Here is a 26,209-nt window from a genome sequence, read left to right on the forward strand (position 1 = left end):
ATCCATGGCGTTCATCCTGGCATTCTAATGATTACCAAGTCTCAAGTAGAGATGGGTAAGTCATGTCGTGAGAATAGCAAGAGGTCCTAGCCTATAGGGTCTTAGGTGAGTTATAACGGATTAACTCCGAGTGGCAGCTGATGGTTTTCCAGTTACTACACCCTCGGGTGCACGAACGGTCCAAGCTATATATTCATACAATCCGGATGGTCAAGTCAAGTAGTCGATCCTTGCATGAATTAATGTGTTCGATTTTGGTCTGTTTGAGTGGTCGGTCAGTGCATGATTTTAAGGGTTTGGATGTTACATGATTATGTATTTGTTGAACTTGCATGATAACTTAATCAATTAAATTACTCTAACTTACCCTTCTTTTCTATCTTGTTCATGTTTCCGTTCGGTACTCTTTAATTGCAATGATCACCTTGTGGGTGTGAGCAAAGGGAGGCACGTTGGAGGAAGCACTAGACGACGAAGACCCAGTGGTGATGGAAGAAGCTCCACCGATCACGACAAAGCTCTCCTCGATGCAGAATGACGCAGCGGATTGGGAGAAGTTGATGGATGTTCTGGTGCACTGAAGGTGTTCGACAAATTGTTTGGGTGAGGTTTGGAAGTGTGTAGGCATGTTCTCTAACTCAGAAGGCCTTCTAAGAGGGAAAGAAGCTAGAGGATAACTGTGCTAAAGTGGCACAAACGTTGAACTTGAAGCAAAGACGCTAGGCTAATTTCAGCAGCAATTCTTTATGTCATTCAAGTTGATTTTACAAAGGATTGAAGCTCTCTTTTATAGATGATGAGAAGCTCTCAAACGTGCAAGGAAAGCTACATATTTAAAACGTGCATGAGCTAAGGAAAATGTGCAGGAGATGTTTCAAGGTTGGCTGCGTGTTCCATGTGTGAATAATTTAAAACGTGCTCAAAGAGAAGAAGCCATTCCGTTGTTGTTGAGCGGTAACGCAGGTGCGCTGAGCGCGTGCAGCAGATGCACTCTTCATTGCTTCCTTTGTTCTCCTTTGCTTGGCTAGCTTTCAAGGTATATAGGTATGGTTTCCCACCTTTATTGGTGACCTACAAAACAAGGTAAATGTATTTAGTTAAAGAGAAACCATCTAAGACTTAGATGAGGAAAGAGCTTTAGAAGTCTTTATTCTACTTCCCTTTCTTTAGTCTTAGCTTAAATTGATACTTCTTTGGATGAGAAGTCCCTAAAGGGGTTGTCATCAAGTGGTGTAGTCTATGACCGTTCGGTCATATAAATATAATATGTATATATCGTTTGATCATGTATATAGTTTTGTAGTTAGGGTAGATTTTTGTAAAGTTTAAATTTATAGGTATTTTTTGGATAACTGTAAGTTAACTTTATTTTTAGAAACTGTTCTACAATATTATGGTGTAATGAATTCTTAAACATATAGTTTGGACTATATTTTTAGGATGTTACAAGTTATAAAAACTTGAATCTAGTTATTATATATGTTAATATGTCCTTATATCTTAAGCTTATCTTATTTGCGATTCTTTTTTACATATTAATAGGTCCACAAAAACCTATAAATATATGTTAGATTTCGTTATACATTTGGTCCTTATATTTATTCAGTTGGTTCAATATCATCCCCTTATTTATTTTTATCCAATTTAGTCTTTTAATTTTTCGAAATGGTCAAACTTGGTCATTCTTGTTAAGTTGAGGTTAACGTCATATTCGTACATATCACATGTCAATTCATGAAATTTTCATTTTTTTAATTTTTTTAAAAACCATAAACAGTCACATGTCATGGTCATGTCACATGGTAGTGGAACTGTCACCTGTCAATGTTATTGGTAATGATTGTTTTGAAGTTAGTCACAGTATTTAAAATTTTGATTCAATTGAGTCTCTCTATTTTTTAAAATAATCTAATTTGGTCATATTTAAGACTAAATTAGTAATTAAGTGATAACTCTCCAATTTTTTCCAATTTTCTATGATAATACTCTTATATTAGGCATTTTAGCTTTTAATTTTCTAGATAGTGTAAATAGGCTAAAAATATGTTTCATATAGAAATAGAGTTAATTTTCTCTTTTTAATTAAAAAAATAGGTTTTTAAATAAATAGGTTATTTTCCATTTTATTAAAATATTCAGAAAATAAAAATAAATTTTCTTTTTTTGTTATAGTTTTTTACTTTTTCTTTTTGTTGTTTAACCCTTCTTTAACGTCTCTTTTTTTGTAGGAGGGCCCTAGTCAAAGAAGCCAAGATTTAGTCAAACTGGATTGGGGTTAACTGGGTAGAATTAGAATGGGCCAGTGTCGATTTGAAGTACATTTAGGCCATTTCACTGAATTGGGCTATATTTAGGGGCAAAATCTGTCAGCAGAAGAAATTTGGGCCCCTGCCTTGGATTGGGCTAGCTGTTCTATATTGAAAAAAAAAGGATTGGCCTGAACTTAAGAGGGACGACGCCATTTTGGTGGGAGAGGTTGACACCGCCTTCCTTGGGGGTCCTTACCTCGCGATTCATTTAAAGAAAATGCGACTCATCATCAAGCTAGGGTTTCTTGAGAGCGATTCCAGAGAACGCGAGAGAAAAAGGCTCCACGGCCTACAAGATGTTGACACAGAAGATTGAGCAGCCAGAGAACGTAACCAGAGGATGACTAGAAGCATGTGCGGAGCTTGAACCGGCTGCAAGAAGATGGAGATGATTGAAGGACTGTAAAGACTCGAAGCGTTTGTGATCAAAGCGACAAGATGAACTCCAAAGAGGTTCGTGCAGCTTCTAGAGTTAGTTTCTTGGTTCTTTCCCCTTTCCCCCTTTTTTCCCCTTTCAGTTTTCCTAGAAAATGGGAGCCCTGTAACATAGACTATATGTAGACAAATAGCGAGTAGTGGGTGACAGTCACCTGCAATTATCAGTCTCTGAATCAGAGTCTGCAATCAAAGACCTCAAAGTGGGCTTGTTTCCAACCAAGATGTCTTCTTGAGACAGATTAAGATTCACATGTATCAAATGAATTAAGTAATCATTTTTGGGGTTGTTTTGTTCTGAACTTGTGATTTTGAATGCTTTTACTCGATTTTCATAATTTTACATAATTTTGCACCTTTAATTCTGATTTCAGCTTTTACCCATTATTCTCTTATCACTTTTCTTTCAATTTTAGTATGTAAAATCTGTTCTTATTTTTAGCACATTATATACCATTTGGATTCTGGTTAGTTTAGATATTCCATTCATTGGTTCTTAGCATAGATTCTTATTCTTACTTTCTCTGCATCAATCTATATTAGGCATTAACCAATGCTTTGCATTATCAATTAGTTTCTTTCTTAGATTTCATTTAATTTTTCTTTTCCCCACCTTGTTTTAGTAATTAGTAAATAATAGTTAGGACCTAATTCTATAATTCTACACTTGACAAATACTGAGTAGTTGGATTGATACCCTAGTTTTCCTTATACTACATTAGTAAGATTAAGTTTTGTTATGTTTTTAAACGACAAAAAGCAGTTTAATATTAAGCTTCATTACAATTTATATATACATACTAAATTAATATTTTAGAATTTATATATCAAATTACTCCATCTAAATATTCAAATTATTTATTTTTTATAAATTTAAAAAATTAGAAGTGTAAAAATGTAAAAATAAAATAATTTGAGTATTTTAATAGAGTGATTTGATGTATAAATTCTAAAAGAAAAATTAACATGTATATATAAGTTGTGATTAAAATTATTAATTTGGTTTCAAATTCAAATGGACCAAATTGGAAGGTTTTAAAATATAGGAAAACAAAATTGAATAAAAACAATTAAATATAAAGAATAAATTGAAAACAATCACTCTCTGACAACCATGACCTAACATGCAACAATTTATGTTTTTTTTTTCAAATTAAATAATCATAAAAAATTATTAAAAAATTATTAAAAAATTAAAATTTTTGAAAATTTCATGAATTAAAACCTCGAATCAACCACATAAATTTCCTAAAAGAATACTTCTGAAGATATATGAAAAGTGATGAAAAAGAAAATAAATAACATGTAAGGTAGTCCATATGGTAAAGAGATTTAGATGTTCATCATTTAACTATAAGTATAGTGAGAAATCACGGTGAAGTAAGATGTGAAACTAAATTGCTTGGGGCAGTTTCTCATTTTAGAGTACAGATCTTTTTTTCTTAAATCCACATTTTGTCCCATATTTTGTTATACGTAATTTTAATCACTGTATACATTTTCATGACACATTCGTCAGTTTTCTAAAACCAATTATTATTTTTATCTAAAATTAATGTACTATCTAATCACAAGGACAAAAATATTGTTTTGAAAAAACTGAAAAGTTAAATATGCATTTAAAATTTTATAAAAATAAAAATTGCAAATTTACCTAAAAAATGATATTTTAGAAGTGATAGTGAGTTAAAAATAATTAGACTCTATTATTTTAATATTAAAAAAGCTTTAATATAAAATATATTGTTATAAACGAGTTTCAATATTTTAAATATATTATATTTCTATATACTTTTTTAGAGTCATCGCATTTTTTTTAAGGTTCTTGCATCTTGTTCATTTGATTGAAGATCGGAAACTGAATGTGTGATCCTCGCGATGAGATATTCAACTCTACTTGATCAATTTCTTAAATAGAGTAAGTCAGTTTTCTACCCTTTCTTTAGCTTCACGTTCTTCAATGCATGTGAGGTTTTTTTTCTTAGTCCATGTATGGTCTAAGCTTTCTTTTGGGTTCTTTACTGATCAGTGGTTCTAATGATATATCTTGATCATGTTTTTGTGGTATGTAGGTGTCATATGGTCTCTTTAAGCTGAGGGAGCATAATAAGATTCTCTAGAGCCAGTTGTAGTTTCTAACAGGTAAGGGAAGCTAATGTTTTATCTTAGTTAAGTTATGATGTATGATCTACTATTTAATAGACTATATAACTAATGTATGTTATTGATTGTGGTAAAGATGATTCTTATTACGTATTGAGTGTTTGAAATGATGGAAATTGGTTTAATGATGTAGTGTACCTTGTTGTTTATGTTTGGAATTGATTAATTTCATGAATGCTTATGGTGAAGTGCTTGATGGTATCAATTTGGTTAGGAAGTTAAGAAGAAGTGATTTGGACTGTTGTAAGTCTTTTTTGTATAAAGATGGAGGTTTGATAGATGAATTTTAGAAGTATTGGTCTAAGGTGAGAATTGGTGGTAAGGACATGTTATTTTGGTCATTTGAAACTTGTTATGTCTATGTATTGTTTTCTCTTCACCTAAATGGTGTGAGCTTATGGAGACATTATTTTCAGTTGCTCCCAACTAGAAGTGATGATGAAACAGATGGAAGTCAAATGGTTCTACAAGTGTAGCTCTTGTCCTTATGAAAACTTTAGTTATATATAATTGTTCTATCATCATCTATATAACGTTTTATTTTAGTAGTATTATACTATTAAAACAAGATGTGGCAATTAGTAGCATATCTTATTACGTGAATAAAACAAGTATTTTATATTATTTTGAATTTCATAGAGAAGAAAAGAATAAGAGGATTTTTTTATATTGTTTTTTAATTTTAATATATTTTAATTAATACTTATTAAAAATATAATACACATGTTATCACTTTTTTCTTTAAATGTAATTTTTGTTTCTGGTGTGTAAAAAAAGTGAATGCTTTTATTTTTATTTTTTTGTCAACAAGAATAAATGTTTTTATTATCATTGAAAAAATTAATTTATAGAACATAAATGGTACCAAATTGTGTTGCTAATGTTTTTCTGAATAAATGAGAAAAAAACGTGTCCTTTTGGTCCAATGTTATTTTTCCATCTAACACTAATGTGAGGATATAGCTATGTTATTAAATAATAACAAGCTGAAAGAACAAATAAGAAACATATAAGTGGTTTAAGCGGAAATGTAATAATAAAGAAATGTACAATTTATTTAAAATTGAAGTCCTTACAAAGGGAATTAAAATAGATTGAAAAACCCTCTAAATCAAACTTTAAACTATGATGCCTTCACGAAGTTATTAAAATTGACTTTAAAAGTAGAATATTAATATTATATTTCAGATATTAAAAAAAAAAAAGAGAAAGAGAGGAGGTTATATGTATGATCAACCTAACTTAGTAGATATAAAGAGAATTTTTGGGTCCGTGGACTTCACCAACTACATGTCTTAGACATTATACTAAGAATAGTCATCATACAACATTTTCCACATTCAGCAGTTAATGTCTACACCTAATGCTGAATATCAAAATTGTATAAAAATTTAAAAAGACAAATCTAAAAGTTGAAGTTATATTTTATAAATTTCCTGTACTAGAATGAAGATATAATATACAAAAGAAGAATTTAAAAATTGTAAAAAACGTATTAAGAAAGACAAATTAATTGACGGAATAGGTAATGTATAAATATTGTCACTTAATCAACCAAAAATTTGATGTTATGAAAACGAAAAGCAAAATGTTGTTTTGATTTGAAGATGGCATTAAAATGTCCATGATTTTGCACATAAACTTTTTTTAAACATTAAATTTATTATTCCTTGGTGGGATTTAGTTTCATCACGTGCGATATCTACACTGAATTAGAATTAATGAAAGGATGAACCTTCTCCCATTGTTGTCATATGGTGAAAACAAAAGAGGAAAATATTCTCTCTGTCAAAATATTGAATGAGATATTCACCATTTGTTACTTCTAATATTTCTTAAATTTAATACGTATAAGGCAAATATATATCAGGATATTTATTGCATACTTTTTCCTTTTACCGAAAGGTTTCAAGAATAAATATGTTTTAGTTTTTTAAAGTATTATGAAAAATCAAAAATAGTTTCTCTTAAAAATTTGAAGTTGTTTAATGCTTTCTACGTTCAACACACGTGTTTGCCGATTTCAGAATTAAATTCGAAATTTATTTTAAAAAAACTGAAACTCATGCATAGTCCAAACAAAATTAAGTTAAAAAAAATAAAAATCATTCTCATATAAACATACTAACACTGTGTTCGCATGAACAAATTTAACTGTTCATGCGGGTTTACAAGCGAGGAAAACAACTGACAGCTATGTTCGCTTTCGGCAATTTGTGAGAAGGGAAATGAGCAGATTTGCGGGATAAGAGGTTTTTCTATCATTCGCATAACTGAGAAGATTTGCTGTGAATTAATAAGAAAATGTTTTTTTGCCCTTAAAACATTTCATAATACCAACTGCTAAAAACAAATATATTCGATTTATGAAGTGCATAATCGATTCCAGTGATGGGTAATAAATAATAATGCTTAAACAGTGTGAGCATCACGAGTATATACTGTGGCTGACCGGGTTTGCTGGCTTTTGCATTCACAAGTGCACATAGCCTTCACTGTTGATAATGAAGATGTGTTGAAGATGGGAAGGAAAGCTTGAATCAAGAAGAGGCGTTGAAGATGGAGAAGCAAGGCGTGAAGGGTTGCTGCAGAAGTTCGGATGGCAAAGGTGTATTCAGTTACTGGGTTTTGCGTATTCGGTTACGCACAACAGTGAGAGCAAAGCATAATGTTGTATTCGGTTACGCACAAATGTATTCGGTTCCAGGGTTGGTTTTTGCGTTTGTTTTCGGTTGCAGTCGTTGCTTTATGCAGTTCCAACAACCTTCATCATTGTTCCACGATTGCTCTCCTCGGTGGTGTCATTGTTTAAATGGTTGGTGGTGCACGTTGTGGGTGTGAAGAAGGACGACGACACGAAGAGGTCCATGGAGCAGTGGATGCATGAGGGCGAGATGAAGAGGTCGACCAAGGACTGGAGGATGGAGACTGTGTAGAAGCAGTGCGTGAGGAAGTGGACGATGCAGCAGAATCATAGAAACAACACGAGTATGGAACAACACCGTAACTGTTTCTTGTGTTTTTGTTGTAGGTGAAGGAGTTGTCAACGTTGTGGACGTACGTAAAGGTGGTGGAGTTTGGTGAAGCAGAGTGGAGATAGGTGAAGCTGTCATGAACCTTGTACTGGTCTTTCTTTTAGCGCCATCTTTACTCCGGACGTTATCCCAATTCTCTCCACTAATCTTTCTTTTCCATTCGTAATTACTATTTTTTGCAATGGACTGAACTTCATGTTAGTCATCCTCTTGGATATACCGCCATAGACGGAAAAGGGATTGCATTCTAGTATTGAGCCAGATGTAAAGAGGCTTTTGCATGGGAAGACACGTGCAGAATTGGAGGCTTTACAATTGAATCAGAAATGTGTTCTGGTACAACAAAGGTGGTTGAATACTAGGAGGCTATTTTAAAACATCTCCACATTTATAAAGCCATGGTATTTCCCGTCACATTTCCAATTCTTTTCCATGGCTTTAGGCAATGGTTGGTTTTGACTATTACTACATTACAATTAAAAATAAATTCATTTTACTAAAATAAAATTTGTGTACAATATTAAAATTAATATTAATTTTTTACTCTTTATAAACTCTTTTACAATTAAATATAACATTAACAATTATCATTTTATATTACATTAATAACTAGGGGTATTTTAGTAATCTTTAATTTCTATCAATTAAACAAAAAAAATTATCTGTCACATCAATCAAATCTTACACTAATTCTCATAAACTTTACTTTCAAATCCACTCTCAATTACCTACAAATCCACTCAAACAAACAACAAAAAATTTACCCTCAAATCCATTCAATCACTCTCCCCCAAATCATCTCCACCCAAATTATTTCAAGAGAACAAAGCCTAAGAGAGAAATCATTGTCATCAACGGTCGCTTTCTTCACTTCCAACCCCAATCCAAAAACAAGAAAATAAATCACTCAATAACAAAACAAAAAGTTGTTAGCCCAACGAGCAAGTACTGCTAGCTCAACCAGCTGAGCAACTCTAGCCTAACCTAAACATTTTGCTAGCCCAGCAAACACAACACATCTAGCTCAGCGAGAGGATTTTGTGACCCAACAAGAGGATTCTGTGGCACAGCAAGAGTGCATTTTTTGGAGAGGGTTTTAGAGTGGTAAGAGTGGAAGAAAATGTGAGTTTTGGATGTGGGAACACAGTTGAAGCTTAGGGACGTGGTGTGGAAGCATAGTTTAACTACTGGAATAGAGGGTTCTTGGGGCATGTGGGAATATCCTCTTCTCCCTCCTTCAGTCTCTTTCTTCTTCCATCGTCCATTTTTATAAGCTTTAAGGCTCTCCATGGAAATGAAGAGTCAAACCCATCTTGTTTAGGGTAGATGTAGTTATTAAACTCTCTTGTACCTTATGAATGCTTTCATTATATATATATATATATATATATACACACATCTTCATTTAAATGCTAATTTCTTGTTTATACTCTTAATGCTTGCGAGAATGACGACATTCTTAGCTTGATTTGTGATTCGCTAGGTTTTGGAAAGAATCTAGTGAACCCTATACTTAAAACAAGAAATCTAGTTGGGCCTAATGTCTAGGAATGGAGTTTGACCCATTAGTTGTCTTAAACCTAAGTCCTAATGCGGGTTTGCTTGTTGGGTGATCAAGGGATTGACGATTAGCTAGAAAACATAGGCTCTATCACCTAAGGGATTAGGGTTTGACTGTTTTAGAGGATTGACATTAGTATTTGATGGAGATGAGATGATTTCGTGTGTGCAAGAGAGTGAACTCGGTTAAATCTACCCCTAACGTTACCATTCTATACTATTTCTGACATTTTTTCACTCTTAAGTGTCTCAACTACCAAAATCCACCTTTCCTTGTAAATCTTATTTACTTTCATATAGTTGTAAATTAATGAACTATTCGTTACTATAGATGAGTTACTAATCATATAATTAACTAGTATTACACGAGTCTCTTGAAAAAATGATACATGGTCTTACCATTGTTTCATTACTTGAACGATTTGTTACGTTTGCCAAATAGTTTCACCCTTGGTCAGTGAACCAAGAGTACAAGGAAAAGGGCAAGCGTAGAGAAACATGGTTCTATATAGATAAAGATCTTTCCAAATAATTTGTAAACATATATAGTACTGAGAGACGGTTGATTCACCTTGTTTACGATATTGAAGTTCCTCCTGGAGATCTATGATACGAAACTTATAACCATGGCAAAAACGCTGTAGAAGATTGTTCCAAATCTTATAAGTAGAGTCCATCCACATGACAGATTTGATGGGAAGAGACATAGAACGCGCCAGCCATGAGATCACATCTTGTTGCATCTTTTCCATGCTTCATGAAGAAGAACGTCGTTAGGGGGAGGACAAGGAATGGTACCGAGAAAAAAAAATTATTCTTGGTTTCTAGGCCCACAAGCATATCATGTCGCTATTGTTTAAAATTGGTGTCCGAGAGAGGAGGGATAAGAAGAATTAGGTATGAGTTTTCTCCGAGATGGAGAAAGAAAGGGTGGGCAAGGTTAGACAGATGATCAGAAAAAGAAATCAGAGTGGCTATTTGAGAAATAGAGAGAGTTTTAATATGATACCATGATAGTGTTTGACAAAATGTTCAAAGTTGAATTTCTCATTATTATTGAAGAAAGAAGGAAAAAAGGTTTATATATATATACAAAAAGAAAGAAGGGAAAAATAGAAACTAAAAAGATAACATAATCTAATTGATTAATAAATTAACAAAAAAAGAGAATTGTTATCTCTCACTCAGTACTATAAACAAAATCAAGTTATAATAAACTGAATTCAATTATTATATATGTTAATATGTCCTTCTATTTTAAAAGCTTATCTTAGTTTTTGTTATTTTCTACATACCATTAGCTTCACAAAAACCTATAAATATATGTTAGATTTAATTATACATTTGGTCTTCATATTTGTTTAGTTGGTTCAATTTTGTCTCCTTATTTTTTTTTTCAATTTAGTCCTTTAATTTTTTGAAACGGTCAAATTTGGTCATTCTTGTTAAGTTGAGGTTAATGTCATGTTCGTACATATCACATGTCAATTCATGAAATTTTCATTTTTTTCATGTTTTAAAAAAGCATAAATTGTCACATGTCATGTTCATGTCACATGGAAGTGATGGTGGCACGATCACTTGTCAGTGTTATTGGTAGTGATTGTTTTCAATTTAGTTACAGTATTTAAAATTTTGATTCAATTTAGTGTCTTTATTTTTTTAAAATAAACTAATTTGATGTTATTTAAGACTAAATTAGTAATTAAGCTTCATTACAATTTATATATACGTACTAAATTAACGTTTTAGAATTTACACATCAAATCACTCCCCCTAAACATTCAAATTATTTTATTTTATAAAAATTACAAGTGTAAAAATGTAAAAATAAAATAATTTGATTATTTAAGTGGAGTGATTTGATGCATAAATTTTAAAAAAAATATATGTATGTAAGTTGTAATTAAAGTTACTAAGTTGCAAATTCAAAAGGACCAAATTGGATGGTTTAAAAAAATAGGAAAACTAAATTGTATCAAAAATTTAAATATAGAAAATAAATTGAAACAATCACTGTCATACAATAATGACACTAACATATGACATTACACATGACACAACTATGACCTAACATGTGACAATTTATGTTTTTTTAAATTAAAAATTATTAAAAAACTTAAAATTTTTGAAAATTTCATAAATTGATATATAACATGTTAGTATATAACATTAACCCCAACTTAATCGGAAGAGTCAAATTGGACTGTGTTAGATATATTATCTTTATTTTATATTTTAAGTTAGTTTGTTATTATTTCTAAGGCATAATACCTCTTTTGGTCCCTCCAAAGAGTTGTTGTGTTCAAAATAGTCCTACCTTTTTTAAAAAGGTTTAATCCTTTAGTACATCCCTATTTATGTACGAATGTCTCAATTGGGTCCTCGTTTTTTAAAGTGTATCAAAATGGTCCTTAATTTTGAAAATTCATATCAATTGAGTCCTTTCCGTTAAGTTGGCTGGACGGCGTTAAAAAAATTCATGAGTGGATGCTGAGATGACGAACGAACGCTCGTCCACCAGCGAACGAACGCTCGTCCACCAGAGAACGAACGCTCGTCCACTAGAAAACGAACGCTCGTCGACCTCTTACTGCTGGACGACTGTTCGTTCCACACTGGACGACCGTTCGTTCGGTGGTCGACGAGCGTTCGTTCGCTGATGGACGAGCGTTCGTCCGCTGGTGGACGAGCGTCCGTTCGTCATCTCAGCATCCACTCATCAATTTTTTTAACGCCGTCCACCCAACTTAACGGAAAGGACTCAATTGATATCAATTTTCAAAATTAAGGACCATTTTGATACACTTTAAAAAACGAGGACCCAATTGAGACATTCGTACATAAATAGGGATGTACTAAAGGATTAAACCTTTTAAAAAGTAACAATTGGTTCCAACTTTTGAAAAAATTGTTCAAGTTAATCCTTTTGAAAAAAAGTAACAATCAGTTTTTTCAAAAGTTGGGACCAATTGTTACTTTTTAAAAAATGTAGGACTATTTTGAACACAACCCCTCTTTCGAGGGACCAAAAGAGGTATTAAGCCTATTTCTTATTTGTATTTTGGGCTTAACCCATATTTCTTCTATTATAAATAGAGGACCCTATGTGTATATTCAACACAAGGGAGATTAATCTTATACATACTTTTTTAATATATTTAACATGGTAACTAAAGCCTAAGGTTCTTTTAAGGAAAAAAGTTTATGGTACCTCTGCCACTAAATTTGTCGCTACCGGCGGTGGTGCCATCTATTGTCGCCTACGGCGCCGTCATCTATTGCTATTGTATACTGTTGCCACTACCGATGTTCTACTTTTGACCGATGATCACATGATTTTGATCGTCTCGGCTAGGCAACCATCATGTCATCAATGACGCCTTCATCGGAGCTCATATGCGCTCTTAACACCTTTTAAAGTTATGGATTCGCTCCATTTTTCGTCGTGCATTGTGGCATGTCTAGTAGCAATTCAGAACGTCGAGATCGCTCATTTTCCCCTTTCAGGTTCATCGTGTGTTGTTGCACGTCCCGTCTCATCTCAGACAGCTATTCAGAGCATCGAGGTTACTCTTTTTCCTTTTTTAGGTGCCTTGATTGGAGAATCTTGGATTTTAATAGTCTCTCTCTCCTGTTCATCCATGGCTTCTTCCAGTGTTGTCTCTTATGACCTCTCTTTTTTGTCACCATTGTGTTTGACCCATCCATATATACTTTTTTTTTTCATGGAAAAGATGATTTTTGTTAGTTTTTTTATAGCCGTGGTGGCTCTCCAACAATTACATCTTTATCCACTGGTGGCATTCCTCAACGGCAATTTGCAAGAAGAGATTTACATGGAGCAACCTCCCAAATCTGTTGCTCAGGGGGAGTCTTTTGGGTTGGTATTTCGTCTTCTATGTCGTCTTGCAAATCATTAGCGATTTAGTGTCACTCGAATGCATAAGCAGATATTTTCACTAAGTCTTTATGGATTATATTAGTAACAAGCTTGGTACATACGATCTGTATGCGCCAGCTTAAGGGGAGAGTGTTAGATATATTATCTTTATTTTGTATCTTTAGTAAGTTTGTTATTATTTCTTATTTGTATTTTGAGCTTAGTCCATATTTATTCTATTATAAATAGAGGACCTATGTGTATATTCAACACAATGGAGATTAATTTCATATATAGTTTTTTCCTATATTCAACATACTATTTTAAAAAATTGAAGAAGTAAATTAAAAAAAATAAACAAATGAAATTAAACCAACTCAACAAATATTATGACCAAATGTCTAATTAAGTACATTGTTACACAGGGAAGATATTCATCCAATACTCATTTTTTATTCTCATATTCACAAAATATTTATTACAGACTTGAGGGTCAAATTTCTTGCAATTGAACTTCCTCCCTTTAGCATATCAAAGCTCATTTTTGTTTTAGATATCAGACTAATCTACCTCGAATCCTGATAAATTTCCTAAAAGAATCTTCTGAAATCCCATTCCAACTATTTTGATAAGTGAAAAGTGATGAAAAAGAAAATAAATAACATGTAAGGTAGTCCATATGGTGAAGAGATTTAGATGTTCATCATTTAACTATAACTATAGTGAGAAATTACACGGTGAAGTAAGATGTGAAACTAAATTGCTTGGGACGGTTTTCATTTTTGAGTACAGATTTTTTTTTTCTTAAATCCACGTTTTGTCCCATATTTTGTTATACGTAATTTTAATCATTGTATACATTTTCATGACACATTTGTCAGTTTTCTAAAACCAATCATTATTTTTATCTAACATTAATGTACTATCTAATCACAACGACAAAAATATTGTTTTTGAAAAAACTGAAAAGCTAAATATGCATTTAAAATTTTATAAAAAAAAATTGCAAATTTACCAAACTAAAACAGACGAAGAATAAATTTAATTAGATTAATTTATTGGTTTTACTCACTACTAATCTTTATTAAATAATATTAATTATTTTACGAAAAGAAAAAATATATTTTTCTTCTATTATTTTCGTTCAGAAAACCTGAGTTTGAATCTCTCGTTTTTAACGTATCCAAACCCTGTTTCGCAGCGACTAATAAACTTTAAGGAATTAATTCCTACAGCATGCACTGTGTACTTAGAAATTATTGAACTGTTGAGATTTTAGGAAAAAGTTAGTGATAAACCGCACAACTAGTGATTCTTATATGTTTACTGATCTGATTATTCATAAAATAACATAACACTATATTATATACTAATATTTATAAATGGAATCATATACGGATACTTCTTTTTAATGAAATTTTGACTGCTATGCATACAATTCTTAAGAGCTTTGGAATTATTCAGTGATACGATGGTTGAATCGGGTGCCACTACGATGAAAAAAGAGAAAAATGTCGTTGTTCGGACCATTTCATCCATTGTCAAACCTTTGAAAATGAATGGTTGATTATAAGATTTACAAATTATTTTATTTGTTTTGAAAAACTCAAAAGGTCAAATTTAGGGAACTAATTTTAATCAAAGCTTGTTCAAGAATTCTGGCGTCCAACTTTCGGGCTAAAGCCCAAGTAGCACCGATCAGAGTCCAAGGGCCTAAGCCCGTCCCGGTTGGGTATTTTTGACACGTGCCGACAGAATCCCGTATTGGTTTGGAGGGTGGAGAGGTGTCAGTGTGTTTTTTGCATCACTAGGGTAGAGAGAGAGTGACCTTTGCATGGGACTAAAGGCATGGTTTTGGTTTGTAGTTAGATAAAGTTTAACCATTGTTAATTTGGGTTTTGTAGAAGCGTTAAACAAAAGAGTCCTACAGAAGTAGCAGGAGAAGGAGCTGGATGCGATTTAGTGTACTTTGGGTGGGACATGCTCACAACGCCAAAGTAACAATATCTATTAAAAGCAGGCAAATGTAAACTATTAAACCCTTTACCCTAACCGTCCCTCTGAAAAGACCACCCAACAAAACATTAAACAAAATCCTTGTCGAAAAATAGCAACAACAAAAAAGCTTCCATCTTCAAATTAATGTCCATCACTACGTGGGGGCACCATAATTCTTTTCATACATGTCCACCTATAAATATTAATAGCTACACCACTTATTTCTACTATTACGTTTCAATTTCGAAATATTTTCTACTAGGCCTTTGGAAATTTTGCTTCTCTTACGAATGCAATCATAATTATTGGTGACTGACAGACACCGAATCCTGAACAACAACGCAAAAGTAAAAATGTTGCTCCTTCGTGGCTCCGTTTCTTCTTGTCTTTGCACGTGCACGTTGACACGCTCAAACCGAGCAATTAAGAGACACGGTTATTCAATGGCTTTGACCATTTTGGCGATGAGGCGTACTATATTGAATTTCGTAGGAACAGTTTCACTCATGAGAATTTTCTTATTATCTTTTTGACCTTAGAGGACTCCGTATGCTTTTAAATGCTCTTATTCTGCAATAAACAACTTGTGCTTTAAATAATTTTCATCTACCACAACAAATTCTGTTTTAAATTCAGAAATCCTCTTGTTAAAAAAATTATTCAAATCAGGAAGGAAGAAGACTGCCACTAAGTCAAAGTTTCCTCCACACCTGTTTGTTGCATTTGTTGCATTCATAACAATCAAATTTAAAATAATCCAAATCATCATCACTTCTGAATTAACAAAATCACAACTTTCATCAAAACAATATATACACGTGTAAAGAAGCTCGCAACTCCGGTTTAATTATTTTTCATGAAAAAGGCATCTAAACTAATTTTCGTTTACTTTCTAATTTGTTCAATTTTTAAAAATATATATATATGTTTTGGTAAAGTAAGATATAATTTAAAATAGTTTAAAGTAGATATTTTTATATTTGAGAAAGTAAACGCAGATTGATAAATACTGGTTGATCTAACTTTGTAATGTATAAATAGATATTAAAAAGAGTTAAAAATGGGGAAATGTAAGTGTGCATTATTAAGTAATAATCTTGTTGGGAGTGGGACCAGTCCTGAGTTGTTGGGTTGCTTTGTAGTCCCATCTCAGATGTGAAAATGCATTCCTTGTGTCTGCAACGCTGCATTACTTTTTACGACTTAGAAGGTGTCAACACACATCCACTCTCAGCAATCACATTCACCTTTTCAGTTTTTGAAACGCACACACCACAAATCATTTTCTTTTTCTTTTATTTTTCTAATGGCTTTCCCGTTAATCATATCCCCAATTAAGGACCGAATCATAAAAACGCCGCTAACCCACTCACTCATTTCGACAAACCCGAACCGTTACCCAAAACGGGGCGTTTGGTTCCCTAACAGTCACTCACCCTGGTTAAAGTGCGCCCCTCGTAACGCTAACCATGGTTAACTGCACTCCTTTTAAATCCCCTCACCCTCAATGAAAGCGAGAGAGAAAAACAAACAGAGATAGAAAGAAAATTCACCAGAGAAACATAGAACAAGGAAATTAAGCTCAAAACTAGAGAGAGAAAAAACTCCAATAGAAAGAAAATGGCGTTGTACCTCGACGAAGAAGAAGTTTGGAAGTGTCCCAAGCATCCATCCAAACGAAGAAGAAGCGGAATTTGCCCAATCTGTCTTCGCGACCGTCTCGCAACTCTGTGCCCTGATTGTGCTAACGTGCGCCCTTGTTCCTGCTATGCCACTAGCTCCTCCTCCTCTTCATCCTCCTCCTCCTCCTTCTCTCGATTGCCCGGCGGCTCTGGCAGCGTCGGCGGCGTCGGCCGCGTCCACAACCTCATCGACCAGGAGCCAGGACTCCGGCGCTCGCGCTCCATGGCGATTCCGTTTCTCCGGTCGCGGTCGCGGTTCTCCGGTGGCGGCGACCGGGGTTTGGATCTCGACAGCGCTAGGGACTCGCCGGCGTTGAACGGAAGCAGGTCGGCGAGGTCGTTCTGGTCAATGTTCAAGTCGCAGAAGAGCACGAGAGGCGGCGCGCCGGAGCAGGAGTGGGACGCAAAGAAGATTTTGGCGGAGGAACGCGACGGAGACGGGAGCGTAAATCCGGTGATGGTGCGGTCGAAGTCAGTGGCGGTTACTGCGGTTTCCGGCGACGGAGAATTGAGACCGCGGACGAAGGGGAGAGGGTGGTTCTTTCCAAGCCCGATGAAGGCTTTCCGGCAATCGAAGGTTTCTAAAGTGGTTCAGGAACGGTCTCCTTTGTATAGAGGTTGAAATTTTGTAGATTAAAAAAGTAATAATAACAATAACAAATACTTTATATAAGTTTATATTAACCAAAATATTAAAGTTTTATTTTGTTTCAGTATGGTCTTGATTATATTCTTCGTCATCGTGATTGTAGTGCGATATATTCGGCTGGGAATGTTGAATTTGCAATTAGCAATACAAATACAATGGCAGAATGTTTATTATTATTGATATCATTATCATTATTGTTTAGCTTCTAATCTATCTGCTTATGTAATATACTTTGTGATTTCTGAGTTTCAGTGGATGTTCGTAAGAGATTATGCAAAGCCCTTTTTTTTTTTTGTGTGTGGAAAATTTGGCTATTTTCTTATGTTTACTATTATTTGGGTTAGTGCATTATTATAATGTGATAAGATTTATGAAATGATATGATATGTGTATTATATGATAGCACCAACTCTTGGGAGGGCGTGATTAGGGTGTGTTGTACGATCTGGTTGTGAAGCGTTAACTGCCTTACGATTCATGCAAATGATCGATTTTTGATATGTTTGGTCCCACGTAACATGTGGTTCCAAGCTGATTAATCAATCATACAGTGGTTTAGGCTTAGTGTTTTTTTCTTTTCATGCCTATCTATCTATCTCTTCACCTTGTTTTTTAGTTTTTGGGTTTGTGTTATAGGCAGGTTTAGCCTTAATGTGCTTCAGTACGGTCTGTCCCTCCTCTTTTTCTTCCTTTCTTTTATTTCGTACGTCTCATTAACGTTTATTCATGCTTCTAATGGTAAATGTTTTGACTTTTCACTGCATAACCACTCCCTCTGTTTTATTTTATCATTGAATCAGCCCATCACACCCAAGGATTGGTACATAATGCTTTTGACGTCTGTGAACCTTGAGAATGTAAGGGACTTTAATACCATTGTTTGGCTCTGAACTTTTTTTAATGAACGTTGTTTATTACAACAATAGGAGACAATGTTGACTCTTCTATGCTGTCATTCTAAAATGAATAACATCATATCAAATTGACATGAAATAATTTTAAACTTGGGCAGCAGTACCAAGTGAGCTAAGTTTTTTTCATAGATTCTGCAGAAAAAGGGTAGAACAAACGATAAATGATTCCAGTGGGTGCTTGAATTATTATTAGGTTTTTAAACTAAAAACGGTTGCTCCTATAAATTTTGAATTGGTAAAACTATTGTAATTAACTCTCTTAAATGGATGAATACCGTTACGTCTTTGAAAGTTTAATTATTTAGTTTCGAAAAGAAAAATTATATTTTAAGACATTTAAATTAAATTTATTTGACACTAGTCTTTCTTATTTTTTATTTGTTTCTTACGTTAAGGTTAATTGGTATCTAGTGGTATCTCATCTCAATATAAAAACTTAATTCTTTAAGGTAAGCGTCTTCTTTCTCTTCTTCCTTTCTTATTTCCTTTTTTACTACTTCTTTTCATTCCTCCTTTTTCTTATTTTTTTTTATTTTATTTTTTCTCTTTATGATCCTTTTTCATTATTATCTTAAGTTAGGTGTTTGCATAGAATACCAGTGAATGAACAGATCATATTTCTTAAAATGTTAATGTTTGTTTACAGACAAAACCAAAGGTCTTATTTCAAGAAATTAAAAGGATACGTGGCCACCTTTTTTTTAAAAAAATTTGACAATTTCCTATTGTCTTAGAAGTTGCCGTCCACCATAAATTTTTTGCCAACTTAATTACATAGATATTTTTTGCCAACTTAATTACATAGATTAAATGACTGAAGAGTTCAATGGCAATTTTTTTAAAAAAATTTTATTAAAAGTTTTAACCACGGAGAACTAAGGACCTATGATTAATTTAATCGTCATAACTCAAAATAACATAGAAAACTTGTGAATGTTAGTTTAGAATTATGCCTAAACTGATATAATGCTGGTTATTTAACTGAAGTTAACTAGAATAACTGTATTTAAAAAGAAAAAAGAAAATAATATAATCATGAACCGATTATAAAAATTATTATATCAAATTAGGCTAGAGTTTTTATGAAGCATGATAGAAATTATAATTAAATAAAAAATTAGATTAGTTAGATGGAGAGATAAAACGAATGAAGAAAGTCGATACTCCATGGAATAAAATAAAGGAGTTAAAAAGTAATATAGTGCCTCTAAATAATTAAAGAAAGACAAAGATTATATAAGAATTTGTTTAAAAAAAGGGAGCGGATAGAATGTCTGTAATCCATAGAAAGAGAGAATTTGTTTAATTTTGTAGTGTCAGCGATGTTTTTTCTGTGGTTTGGTTTTTCAATGTGGTAGAATGGTTCTACCACTGAAGTTTGTATTTTTAGCCGTAAATGCATACATACATGATTGAATGATTCGTTGATTCCTCTCATACATGTCCAAATGAGATGTCCTTCAACTACTTGGAATTGATATTCATGAATATTTTCCCAGACTTGAAAATTACATGCAAAGTTTGTATAAAAAGTACGAATAGAACATGGAAAGATCCACTCACAGCAATATACGACATTCTATAAAGATTCCTTGAAGAAAACAAGCGTTTTGATATGCATCTTGTGCTCATCTCTATACTCTAAAGGAAAAACTTGCAAATAAATAAATGTCTAGAGTCACTTATTTTACCTTTTATCACGTGGGATTGCAATATTTTTAATTGCCTTTGAAAATTGCAAATCTTTAAGTGGATTTCCATCCCTTGGAGTAACACAAGCTGCCACAATATTTTATGCAATTATTTGGAAACTGTGCACATGAATTGGATCATCAAGACGGTTTTCAGATACTTTTTTTTCTTTCCTTGAGTCACATTCTACCGCTTTTATTTTTCAATTAGTACTTTTAATTGATTTGACCAGTGCACCAGATGGTCATGTGAGATAATATGCATTCGTTTGATAACTGAGAGAGTAAAAAAAAGGTGACTTTTTCTTTGTTCCAGTTGTGAACAGAATCATAAATAAGCCTTGGTTTATAAAAATTAAAAGAATAAAATTATTAATAAATAATAAAAAATTTAAAAAATATATTATGTTTAAGTTATTTTAATAATTGAAGTCTAATTTTTTTGGTATAAAAGTTATTTAATTTTAAAAGTAGGTTAGATCTCAATTCTCCAAATAATCCAAATAACCGAAAGTAATACCTTTAAAATAAAATAATTCATTTAAATTAGATTATTATATTTTAAGTTTTATTATAAGATGTCTAATATTTTCTAAATTAAATAATTTTAAATGAAAAAGTATTATAGGCTTTGATTTTTATTAGAATTGAAGTCTATTATACTCTTCATGCTTCAATTTTGATAATGAAAGAAGTTTATTCTAAGTAGTTTGTTTAAATAATTTTTTGTTTTTGTTTTCTGTCTATATATCAAATTTGGAAAAAATCAAAATCAATGAGATATAACAATATAAAATCAGATAGAATGCATATATTATAAATGATACCTAATGTTTTAGACCTAAAAAATAGAGTGTTATAAAGCAGATAGATGAATTAAAATAATGAGATAGATTATTTTACTTTAAAATAATCTTACAATATAAATTGAATTTTTGTAAACACACTTCTCGTTATTCTAAGAACATTTTATCTCTCTAGAACTCTATTCCTCAGAGTTCTCTGACTTCTCTCTACAATTTCTCTCCGCTGAGTTATCTGTTCAACGATTAGGAGGTGCCTAAGCGATACTGGCATTGAGGGTTTCGTTTTGGACCGATCAATTTCGTGTTCTTCAGTTAGTAAGTGGTTTTCATTTCTGTCCGTTCTTCTCTAGACTGTGAGCATGCAATGATTCTGTGTTGCATGTGGTTAACGGTTCCTCTTTCCAATTTCTAGCTCAAATTAGGTTCTAAGTGTTGTTATCTATCACCAATTGGTGAGTTGTAAGTTTCTATTGAGTTTCCTTGCAGTGCAAGGTACGGTTGGAGAGTTTTTGTGTTTGGGGCTGTTTATATCTGAGGTAAGGGAAGCTAGTTTGTGTTTTAGTTATCAAATTGGTAATATATGTGGTAAATGCTGTGTTAAAATGTTGTGTAGTTAAAATTCCAGCTTGTGAGTGTATGTTCTTGAAATGTTAAATTGTGGAAATTTTGGAATGTTGTTGATGAACTGGTTTGGATGAATCTAAGTGTTGTGATTACGCAAATTAGGAGTGGTTACTGTATATAATCTATTATGGTGTTGATGAAGTAAAGTGTGAGGTGATTTGAGTGTGTTTAGTGTGTTTTAGAGGAAGTGAGGTAGTGAATTTGAGTAGTAATGGTCAAGGGATGTTAGGGACTGTTGGGGTAGTGTAGATAGGTCATATGTGACTGGTTTGAGTCATCAAAATGGTCAAAAACAAGTTCAAAGTGGTAGAATTGGTTTTGAGTCTCTAAGTTGATGAATTGGAGGTTTTATAGTAGAGTTTGGTGCATAAACACTTTAGATTGGGGTTAGGAATGTGTAGAATCATTTAGTCTAGTCCAATTAAGTATATACAACATATTAAGATTGTTAGAAGTTGGCAAAGTTGAGTGGAATTGGTAAATATGGGGTTAAGTTGCATAATTCTGCAGAATTTCGTTCTGTAGATTACGCAGACTTGCTGTGCAAATGGATTCGCATAGCGAGTCACCTTGGCGAGGTGTTCACTGCCAAGGCACTCGCATAGTGAATAGGGGCGCTATGCGAGTGAAGTGAGAGGGTTGCTCTCTGGAACCATTGTTCTTTTTATTCGAACAGCGAGTGGGTCTCGCTCTGCGAGTGGGTCTCGCTCTGCGAGTGGGTCTCGCTCTGCGAGTGGGTCTCGCTCTGCGAGTGTTTGGGGAGTCAAGTCTCTGTCTGAGGTTCTCGCATAGCGAGTTCGGACGCTATGCAAGGGGTTGGGGTCTGATGCATTTCACAGTTTATTCGCATAGCGAGTTTAGTCGCTATGCGAGAAATCAAAAGTAGTTGGTCTCTGTCTAAGGTTTTCGCAAGGCGAATTAAGTAGCTATGCGAGAAGCTTATAGCCTCGCTATGCGAAGGTGTGCACTGTGCGAGAGGTGCATTTCTAGTTCAAGTTCTTGTGTGATCTTATGTTGTTTTTATATGAATCAATGAGGATTGTATGAAGTAAAGTGAAGTTGTAACATGTAATATCCTTGGCTATTATTGTATGTTGTATTTCAAAGTATGTATAATAGACGTAATTCCATGATCCTCAAGGAGAGGAGACATGGTGGTGTCCTATGTTGTAATTCAAAGTGGAATCTCTAGTTGAGATTCAAGTAAGTTTAGAATGATCTGCATGGTAGCTCAGTCTTGGGGGTTTTCCTGACGCTTCAATGGTCTTTCATTCTCAAGTAGAGAGGATTGATCCATGTCGTGAGGAGTAGCAGGAGGTCCTAGTCTTGGGTGCTTCCAGTATGACCCAAGGTGAGTGATAACGGACTAACCTCGTGAGTGTGGTAGGGTGAAATCCATTGGCAACGGCTTTGCAAAGCAGTAGAAGCCCCCATGAGTGCACGACCCGTCATAGTCGGCAATCATTTTATGTCCGGACAGTCAAAGTCAGTGTGGTGTTATGTGTGAAAGATTTAAGTGATGTGAATGAATAATATGCTTGTTTGGATTTAATTGATTTGATGTATGATTAATTCTTTTTTAAACCAGCTTACCCTGTTGTATGCTTGTGTTTTGTATGATTCTGCTGTTTTTCTTCTGCGATGACCATCCTTTGGATGTGAGCAGCTGAAGAAGAGGTTTCCCTGGAGCAAGCTTTGGATAGAGGTGATGTTGCTGAGTAGTTACCTTAGTTCAGTAGAACCTTGTGTATAGTTTTGAGTAGACTTTAGTTTGTGTATAAAGTTTTAAATTTATAGTTGTTTTGGGATGACTGTAAAGATATCACTTTATGTTTTAGATGGATAACTGTACAACTTTATCATGCATGTTGCTTCTCTTTAATATAGTTTACATTATATTTTTTTTGGGATGTTACACCTAAAATCAATTGTTATAAAATTTTAAATAAATCACAAGTATATATATTTGTTAAATAATCAGGATCACATGTGCTAAATACTATTATATATTTGTATTATATATCTTGCACTAGCTATTCTTAAATAAAGGTTATAAAGGTTACTAAGTTTCGACTTTTTAAAAATCAGAGGATTTATAAGTTTACAAAATTTTTAAAATTGTTAATGTGATTTGATATCCTTTATTTATCTTAAAACTAAAAAGCACTTTAAAAAGTGCATTAGTATTTGATTATTTCATTTATGTTTTGATAAAATCATTTATTGTATATTTTTTTTTCCTCTTAGCATTTGAACATAGAAAAATTGAATACTTAAATTGATTTTCGTAGAAATTTTATATTGATTAGAGATAAAGATAAAGTCAATTTACAAACCTTATACTTTTACAAATTGATTTTATAAAAATGAGTTAAATTTAAATTTTATTTTTTTATCATATTATTTTTTAAGGTGTTATTGACTAATCAACGACGAAGCATATAAACATTTACAGGTGCAGCATTACCTCGGTGTAGGTGGTAGAAAAATATGAAGTGCCAATGGATATTTTAAGCTTACGAACACAATTTACTACAAACTAATAATTTATGTTGCTTAATCTAATAGCAATATTCACATGATGTTTCAACTCAATAACATTTAAAAGTGTTAGAAGATGGAAGAGAGTAGGAGGCTAAAGCCATCAGGATTAGGATCTCTTGAAGTAAGTAATTCTGACACTATAAAGTTAGATTTTGTCAGGCAATATACGATAATATATATTATATTTTTCGAATAAAAAATTCATGTTTAATTTTATACTATATGAAAACTGTTGGTTCAAAATAATCACATGACTACAAATAAAATTAGATTTTATATGAAAAGCCCTTATAAAATCAGAACTAATATGAAAAAAAAAATCAAGCTGTCTTGTACACTGTAAAAGTAAAATGAAAAAGAAACGTTGGGCACGAGGTAAATACATATGAATTATTTGAGCGACGAGGATGTGAGATTTCGAAGAAAAAAAAGAGTGATATATGAAAAAATGTGATGTATTTGAAAAGCTGCGGTATTTGATTGGTAAGATTATGAGAGGATACTGCTGCTGAAGAAAACAAAGACAAGAAAGCAACTCCATGAAAGGGAAACTAAGCTTGAATTCGTTCGTAATCGTTTTCAGTTCAACAAGAGAAGCTTACCGATTATTACTGCTGATTTTTTTCTGCATTACCAAACAAATAACTGAGCAAAGTGCCAAGGCCTGACCCTTCTCTTTCTTTGTTACAGAGAATAATCAATAAACAGAACTTGTTCATTTTGTTCGATGCTAACAAACAAAAAAATGTTACATTTCCTATATTGTCATCTTATAAATGTTAAATGTTCTGTTTTCCATCCTTAATCTGTGCCAAATGAGAAAATAACAGAAGAAAAAATAGATAGGTTAATGTTGTTTGAAAAATGATATTTTACTCTTGTAGTATATATTAAATGAATGTAAAAATATCATATTATTTTTGAAGAAGTAGGAGGCCAGGTAAAGAAAAAGTAGGCGTGGGAAGAGAATCTTGGGTCTGACACGTGTGGAATGAGTGTGTGGTTAGAAATAGATGTATAGACGAAAATGTAGGAGGGGAGAATACGATAGGTCATGCCCCAATCTACCAAATAGCTTCATCAAAAGGCGTATACATGTTGCCCTTCTGCACCAAAAGCCTGAATCGATCAACATGCATATCCAGGCCATCGCCAAACACTACCACTTTTTATTTTAACTCAATCTGTAACATGTTACGTAACCTGCTATATAAAATACACGACATAAGAAGTTTACAGTGATGGTTACCATACTTTTTTTTTCTTTGACTCTAGGGTTTATACTTACATTTTCTTCTTTGTCTTTCTTACGTTATTTCATTCTAACATTTTGGAGATGAAAACTTAAAGTAGAGCTTGGTCTGATATTGAACTTTCTGTATTATGTTAAACTGTTGAATCAAAGTTTCTTTCAAGATTTTATTTATTTATTTATTTATTTATTTATACACCAGCAATATGCGCTTTTAAATTTTAGCCGTCAGGCTCGTTGAATTCTTCAATCAGATTGTTCTTAGATCTAGAAGGGTTTGCAATTGAGCGAGGGTATTTATTTAATGTAAAGTTTGATAATTAAGTTTAATTTTTCACAGTTTTATATAATTAAAATATGTAGCGCGTGACCATAATAATTTCTTTCATAGTATTAAAAACAAAACAAACGTTACTATTTGATAATTAATTTTCTGTGTTCTTATATAATTATTTTGTCCACCAAATTATTACAAGAACTCTTTAATTCTTTTTTTCCTAATATTCACTAACATGACGTGCATTATTTCACTTTGATATTATTATTATGCTTTCAGAAAGATTGAAACCAATTTACTGAAATTATTTTTTGGAGATTCAATAACAATTGCACTAGAATTGTGTATTAAATGCTAACCAAGCAAAAAATGGCTATATATTTCTTC

At 32.8% G+C, this 26,209-nt stretch overlaps 1 protein-coding gene and 1 long non-coding RNA gene across 2 annotated transcripts; both read left to right on the plus strand.

Annotated features, from left to right (window-relative positions):
* The first annotated feature begins 2,396 nt into the window (after positions 1-2,396).
* Positions 2,397-5,531, plus strand: LOC148196105 (uncharacterized). Its single transcript, XR_015780695.1, has 2 exons — positions 2,397-2,762; positions 4,817-5,531. It is a non-coding gene; the product is annotated as an uncharacterized LOC148196105 (long non-coding RNA).
* An 11,352-nt stretch (positions 5,532-16,883) lies between these two features.
* On the plus strand, positions 16,884-17,894 carry LOC124830083 (DUF740 family protein). The gene has a single exon (XM_047303716.2). The coding sequence runs from the start codon at positions 17,004-17,006 to the stop codon at positions 17,685-17,687; it is 684 nt and encodes a 227-aa protein (XP_047159672.1). The 5' UTR covers positions 16,884-17,003; the 3' UTR covers positions 17,688-17,894.
* Positions 17,895-26,209: the final 8,315 nt, after the last annotated feature.

The sequence above is a fragment of the Vigna umbellata genome, chromosome 7 (genome assembly GCF_029865625.1).
Source record: "Vigna umbellata cultivar VRB3 chromosome 7, Vumbellata_1.0, whole genome shotgun sequence".
Classification (NCBI taxonomy): Eukaryota; Viridiplantae; Streptophyta; class Magnoliopsida; order Fabales; family Fabaceae; genus Vigna; species Vigna umbellata.